Source organism: Hypomesus transpacificus, chromosome 26, assembly GCF_021917145.1.
Source record: "Hypomesus transpacificus isolate Combined female chromosome 26, fHypTra1, whole genome shotgun sequence".
In the NCBI taxonomy this organism is placed as follows: domain Eukaryota; kingdom Metazoa; phylum Chordata; class Actinopteri; order Osmeriformes; family Osmeridae; genus Hypomesus; species Hypomesus transpacificus.
Window position 1 is genome coordinate 9,066,480 of NC_061085.1, and position 7,359 is coordinate 9,073,838.

The 7,359-nt window shown below is 48.3% G+C and overlaps 1 protein-coding gene across 1 annotated transcript; it reads left to right on the top strand.

The window, feature by feature from the left end:
- Positions 1 to 162: 162 nt before the first annotated feature.
- Positions 163 to 7,115, top strand: LOC124487627 (tetraspanin-1; the record flags this gene model as incomplete). The annotated part of the gene is made up of 6 exons (XM_047050055.1): positions 163 to 381; positions 1,181 to 1,255; positions 4,782 to 4,880; positions 5,218 to 5,364; positions 6,029 to 6,112; positions 6,434 to 7,115. Coding segments are annotated over 6 exons (684 nt in total), but the record flags the coding sequence as incomplete, so codon positions are not given.
- Between the last annotated feature and the right edge of the window lie 244 nt (positions 7,116 to 7,359).

A 7,359-nucleotide genomic window follows, 5' to 3' on the forward strand; every position in this document is an offset into this window, starting at 1 on the left:
TGTTCCATGCATTAGTCCATTGATGATGGGCCCTTTTATATGTGTGTGTGTGTGTCTCTGTGGGCCTGTTTTGCATACGTGTGTGTGTGCTCATGTGTGTGTCTCTGTATGTGTGTGTGTGTGTGTGTGTGTGTGTGTGTGTGTGTGTGTGTGTGTGTGTGTGTGGTCCTCCAGCTGGGGGGCTTGACTCTGCTGGCAGTGGGGATCTGGATGAGCGTGGATGGGGGTAACTTCCTCCAGATCCTTGGGGACCTCTCTGGGGAGGCCAGTCAGTTGGTGAACGTAGGCTTCTTCTGCATCGCCATCGGAGGAATCCTGGTCCTCATGGGGTTCCTGGGCTGCTGTGGAGCCCACAAGGAAAGCAGGTGTCTGCTGCTGCTGGTACGTCTTCAAGGCCCCCTCTCCCCCTCCAGTACCGCCAACACACCTCCCCACTGTAGCTCGAAAACTAGCGACGCCACGCAGTGCTTAGCTGCATTTCGTCTGAACTTTTACCCGCTGTGACGTTAACGCTTTAGGGCAGAGTCCATAAATTCCAACTTATCATGACTTCAGATCCGTAACGCTCGCGCTCCACATCTACCCTCAAACATCTATCCACCACTACGATGAACTTCCCACCTCAGTTTACTGCTGTGGTATTCCAGTGTATCACCGGTATCATCTTCCATAACATTTTCGCTAACAATCCCCCTTCAACCTCCTTACAATTCCCAATTTAACATTTTTAACTAAGTCATCTAGCCGAAACACTCATTATCAGCTCAATGTAACCTCTCCACGCAGTGCTGAGGAGCAGGGTGTGTGATATTCTGCTCTTTAGCGATGTGGCTAACTACCTCCGAGGGCCCTAGCATAGGCTCTAATGACAAGCCTAGCCAGCACATTTTCTCCACATAAGCACCCCTCAAGTCTCCATCTCTCATTTCTCTGACTGATGGCGCTGCGCTGAGATACACATTAAGGTTTTATGGATGAAAGCGCCTAGCTGTATGCTTATCGCTTGCTAGCGGTTCCCGGTCTTCCAATAAAACTACTTCCCGAGGTCTCCTTTGTCCAATCAACAGTTAGTGTTGTTTAATGAATGGCCTGTACAATAACATGACGGCAGCGAAGCTGATTACTGCACTCCCAAGGCTGATGTTGTATAGTTCCTGTTGTTTTGTCTCGTCCTCTCCAGTTCTTCTCCATCATCCTGGTTATTTTCATTGCCGAGTTGGCTGGTGGAGTGGTGGCCCTGGCCTACTCATCATTTGTAAGTATCTGATCACGGCCTTGGGTCTTTCCCTCTTTGCCGCCCCTCTCTCTCTCTCTCTCTCTCTCTCTCTCTCTCTCTCTCTCTCTCTCTCTCTTTCTTTGTCTCTCTCTCTCTCCTCTCTCTCTTTCTCTCTCTTTCTCTCTCGTTCTCTCTCTCTTTCTCTCTCTCTCTCTCTCTCTCTTTCTCTCTCTCTCTCTCTCTCTCTCTCTCTCTCTCTCTCTCTCTCTCTCTCTCTCTCTCTCTCTGTCCTCCACTCTTTCCCTTGATTTTTATCTCCATGTAAATTTTCCATCATGGCCTGGCCATCATTGAATTACAGGGCTTTATGTCCGCTCCAGTACATTCGGCCACTTAATGACTCCAGGATTGCCTGGGGCTGTGTGCCACGGATCTCACTTTGAGCAATTTATTACTCTGGAATATTGAAGTTAAAGCATTTTATATGCAAAACAGCCTATTTACATATTTAGCCCCCTCCTCTACATTCCAGTTTAGTGCAATGGTATAATAATTACAACTATTTCAAACGAGCTATGTAAAAGGAGGTTAGAGAAGGCTGCTTTCAAATAAAGAAAATAAAAAACATTTCTAATCAGAGAAGCATCCTGGTCCCTGAGAGCAGGACGGCTGTAATGCAGATCCATCTGGAGGCTGCCTGGAAGAACTCCTGCCTGCCTGCCTGCCTGCCTGCCTGCCTGCCTGCCTGCCTGCCTGCCTGCCTGCCTGCCTGTCTGTCTGTCTGTCTGTCTGCCTGTCTCCTTGCCTGTCTGCTTGCCTGTCTGCCTGTCTGCCTGTCTGCCTGTCTGCCTGTCTGCCTGTCTGCCTGTCTGCCTGTCTGCCTGTCTCCTTGCCTGCCTGTCTGTCTGCCTGTCTGCCTGTCTCCTTGCCTGCCTGTCTGTCTGTCTGTCTGTCTGCCTGTCTCCTTGCCTGCCTGTCTGTCTGTCTGTCTGCCTGTCTGCCTGTCTGCCTGTCTGCCTGTCTGTCTGTCTGTCTGTCTGTCTGCCTGTCTGTCTCCTTGCCTGCCTGTCTGCCTGTCTGTCTTGGAATCTCATCTGTTTGTGCTTGAATACCCAAATGAGCAAAAGCTGCTTCTGCCCACTTTTACAACTCCCCTGTGTCAGACCAACATGGAAGGAAGCGGGGGAGTGTGTGCTCTTATGTGTACGTGTGTGTGTGTGTGCGCGTGTGTGCGTGTGTGTGTGTGCAGAGATTACAGAGATTGTCAATAGAGGTTGAGTGAAGGCTTTGCAATGTGTTTTTGTTCAAAGAAGTCTCTCACTGCCTGCTATTTACACAACTTAACTAGCCAAACCTAGCAATCTAACCTGTATCTGCTGGAATACAGGTGTGTGTGTGTGTGTCAGAGGAGGGTGATGAAAGGCACAGGCCATTATTAAAGGGTCAGTGGGGTATCCGAGTCATGATTTATATATTCTCTTTATTATTTAAAGGAAATTAGATAAGCTTAGAGTCAATTTAATGTGCTGTTTGTTAACATTATTTCCATCCAGTCATTACCAAGACAAAGAACTCTGTCACTGGTATTATGTATGTGGCTATCGTTAGGCATCTGCCCCTACCAGACTTTTGATAACAAATGCTGCGAATGCATTTGTAATGCAATAATGAAAGGGATGAATATGGGTCATATACATCTAATATGCATATATATTGCCACCTATGTCAATAACTCAGTGACAACGCATGTGAACAATGAAATGGGTGATAAATATAGTGTTGATCTATTTCGTACTAGTTTATCTGTGTCATAAATCTGCCTTTCGGCATGGGGCCTTCCTATCCCATCGAATCCCAAAAGCCAATAACCTGAGAGGATCTCGAAATAACCAAGATTTAATAACCTATTTTCCCTGGCATTATGCATGCCATTTACGGTCATGGTTCTTCCATCGCGCTCGGAGGATGACCATGATGCAAATGATATTGTGAGGAAAATTTATGGGTTTGGAGATAGACGATTGTTTGATAGACGCCAATATTGGCACGGAGCATGGTTCGTCCTTCAAGACGGAAGCCCTTCACAGCTCCGCCAGAAGCCCATTGGGAGGTCAGTCTCTCTCACCCATAAATGACTTATAAAAGCAGCCCTTTGAATAATCTCAAACAATATTTCAGAATTCTTCCAGTCAGCACTAGGACGATAGACTGTACTCTCAGTGTTCTATTAAAATGCTTTAGAGCTTCCACACATCTGTGTGTGTGTGTGTGTGTGTGTTTGTGTTTGTGTGTGCATCTGCAGGAGTGTGTGCGAGTGTGTACGAGTGTGTGTGTGTTTGTGTGTGCATCTGCAGGAGTGTGTACGAGTGTGTGTGTGTGCGTGTTCACCTCTCTCCGCCAGCATTGTCTCGATCGTGAGTTATTGCCCTCTGCCAGAGACGCCAGTGTGTTAGTAGGGGCTTTGTCCTGTCCATATTGAGTGAGTGTGTGTGTGTACGTGAGTGTGTGTACGTGAGTGTGTGTACGTGAGAACGCAGTGAGGCGCAGGGAGAGTGACAGTGATGAATTAGCCAGCTCGTAATAACCTCTCTGATCCCAACCCTCTTCCTGCTTCTTGGGGGGCACTTTTAATTGTAGCATGTCTCTGTGTCCCCTTGGGCAACTCCCTCTCTGCCCCCTGAACACACACGTGCACACATGTGCACACATACACACGAGTGCATGTGCACAAACATCCACAGAGCTTCACACACAAGCGACTAATACTTGGGCACACACACACACACACCATCCTTCCCCATTAAATGAGTCTTTGTGTGACTGTATGCCAAGGGCTTATTAATCAAAATGGGAAAAAGCTGAGACAGGGAGGGAGGTGAGAGAGAGAGAGAGAGAGAGAGAGAGAGAGAGAGGGAGAGAGGGAGAGAGGGAGGGAGGGAGGGAGGGAGGGAGGGAGGGAGGGAGGGAGGGAGGGAGGGAGGGAGGGAGGGAGGGAGGGAGGGAGGGAGGGAGGGAGAGAGAGAGAGAGGGAGAGAGAGAGAGAGAGAGAGAGGGAGGTGAGGGAGGGAGGGAGGGAGGGAGCTGAGGGAACAGAAGCCAACCTGTGTGTGTGAACTTCTCACGTCGACAAAAGGAGCTCCGTTCTGAATGTATCCCTTTGTGTTTCATCCATGTGCTCCCTCTGCCTGAAATAAATATGGCATGAAACACAATGGGGAAAAGTGCACTAACCTAGCGACCAGGAGCATCAATATATATGTAAATGTGCCCACTTACAACCACAAAAGAGAAAAACGAGGAAAAACGGACCAGTCGCTTTCTCGGGGTGCAGGCAATAGCTGTTTATTTCCCAGGTGCTTTATTTGGCTTCCGTACAAATGTATTTCATCATTGATGCATAGGTGAGTATTTGAGGTTTACCCTCTATTCCAACAAGAATGTCCACGCTTCACATTGGAGGTGTGTGTGTGTGTGTGTGCATGCAGTGTGCAGTAGACCTTGACGGTGGCACTAAAGGGATTTTCATATCCTCGTGTGTGTGTGTGTGTGTTTGCACATTCCCCAGGCCGAAGGAATCCTAAAGGCTTGGGCCACCCCTGCGTTGAAGAAGCAGTATGGCACTAACCCAGTGGTCACCAAGATGTGGAACAGCACCATGACCCAGGTTGGTCTGTTTACCACCCGTCCTTCAGGGTTCATAACCCTTAATAGAACCCTCTTACCTTCTCCGTCTCCCTGATGTACTGTTCAGACAGAACAGACCACAATAAGTAAGCCGCTGCCATGACAATTGGACGATGGCGATAGCAAGCGCACAAAAGAGCCGCCAGATTTCCCTAAACAGAATGCCAAAGAAATTCCGTTCCACGTCAGTGCTATGTCACTTTTTAATCGAGGGCTTTCGATCGGTATCTGACCCTGTTGCCATGCAGGCCTGGCGTTCCGCCCCATCGCCCGCCCGCACGCACGACGCCTCCTCACTCTGTCTTCTTCTTCTGCAGTGGAGGTGTTGCGGCTTCACCAACTACACCGACTTCACTGGATCCCTGTTCACCGAGCTCAACCGCGGCACCTACCCCCCCAGCTGCTGCCTCCTGTCCGACATCATCCCCTGCAGCCTTCAGGACGCGGAGGACAGCGCCATACGGGTGCGAGAGAGACAAGCGCCGCACCCTGGCCCCCGACAACACCCCCAGATACACCACTCTGATCGTAGTATACAGTACTGTGTGCTACTGTGCTGTACAGGGATCGCTAGAACTGCCTAGAGCAGGGGTGGACAACCCTGGTCCTCGGGAGCCCCTGTCCTGCATGTTTTAGATGTTTCCCTGCTCCAACGCACCTGATTCAAATGACTGGTCATTACCCGGCTTCCACAGAGCTTGATAATGACCCATTCATTGACAGCGGCTCTCGAGGACCAGGGTTGCCCACCCCTGGCCTAGAGTGATACTGTGAATGGGGCCTGAGTATTGGGGATGTTTAGAAGGGGACCTGAGTATTGGTGATGTTTAGAAGGGGATCTGAGTGATGGTGATGTTTAGAAGGGGGTCTGAGTATTGGGGATGTTTAGAAGGGGACCTGAGTATTGGTGATGTTGAGAAGGGGACCTGAGTATTGGTGATGTTTATAAGGGGACCTGAGTGATGGTGATGTTAAGAAGGGGACCTGAGTATTGGTGATGTTGAGAAGGGGACCTGAGTATTGGTGATGTTGAGAAGGGGACCTGAGTGATGGTGATGTTTAGAAGGGGACCTGAGTATTAGTGATGTAGAGAAGGGGACCTGAGTGATGGTTGTCTCTCTGCTGCAGGGCTGCTTCCACCACCTGCTGGACTATCTGAAGAGGAACGCTTACATCGTGGGCGGAGTGGCAGCCGGAATCTGTGGCGTGGAGGTAAACCAACAAAAGCTGACGTCATAACCTTGTGCTCGACACTCTCCTGACTAAGCTCTCATCTGGCCACGAGAGCGCGGCGGACAGCTGGAAACGGACATTTGCATGTACTCACCCTTCTGTGACAACAGGCCTTGTTCCAGTTGTTCCAGTTTATTGCCGGGAGAGATTTGGTTTGTGTGTGGATCTGATTGGGACTTCGCAGGGGCGATTGTCGTGTGTTCAAACCCAGACAGGATGCCTGGCTGTTGGGAATGTTCCATTGAGAGCGTTGGGAAGTGAATGTTTCAAAGTGTGTGTTTATGTCTTTCTCCCTTCCAGATCGTTGCCATGGTGGTGTGTATGTACCTGTACTGTCACCTTGACGACAACATCAGCTGATCCTCTTGTTGCTATGCACAGGTCCTTGAGTTATATGTCAAACCAAATTCTCTACTGACAAATACTAGTTTTTAAAAATGTAACTCTTCTAATCCAACATCAATTTAATTCAATTATATATACTTTGTATAGATTTGTAGTAGATATTCGTTTTAATTCATGCTTTTAAATGATTGAATGATTGAATTGATTTTTTTCTACCTCATTTAAACACCTGACATGTAAATACCTTATAAATAAAATACATTAAACTAGTTGTGGACTTGGACAAGTTCCCAGAGGAAAAGTACTCACCTCATCCAACACCCTCATCCATATGTTCCTGGACTGTTGTGTTGTTTGGCACATTTCCGAATATTTCAAGAAAACAAGAAGCCTTTATCAGCTCTGGCAGCTGGACACGACAAAGCGACTTGATGCCTGGGTTCACAAACTGTTTGGTTTCAGCTTGTATTCCGTTTGCACATTGTGTAACAAGGTTGAGTAAATATTGACCTGGGAGCCTTTGTAATGGAGAGGAATGAGAGAGACTGTGACCTGGCATTGTTTGTGCAACACAAGCCGTGATTGTGGCATCAGTCTCAGAATTAGAGTAATAAAACCCAAATCCATGTTTGAATCCTAATATGGAATCGTGTCTTTGTTCTCTTCTGATGGGGCATTTTACTGGTGGTGACGGTATCCCAGGAGCCTGTGCGTTCTTGCTTGGGTGATTGGGGAGAGAGAGAGACCGTTCATCCAATTCAAATCAATTAGACACCTGAGATGTGTGAAGAGATAAGTTTCCCATCATCTCAGAGCCTGGATGTGTGTGTGTGCCCGTGTGTGTGTGTCTGTTCCGTGTCCTCTCTGTACCTTGTTTAACA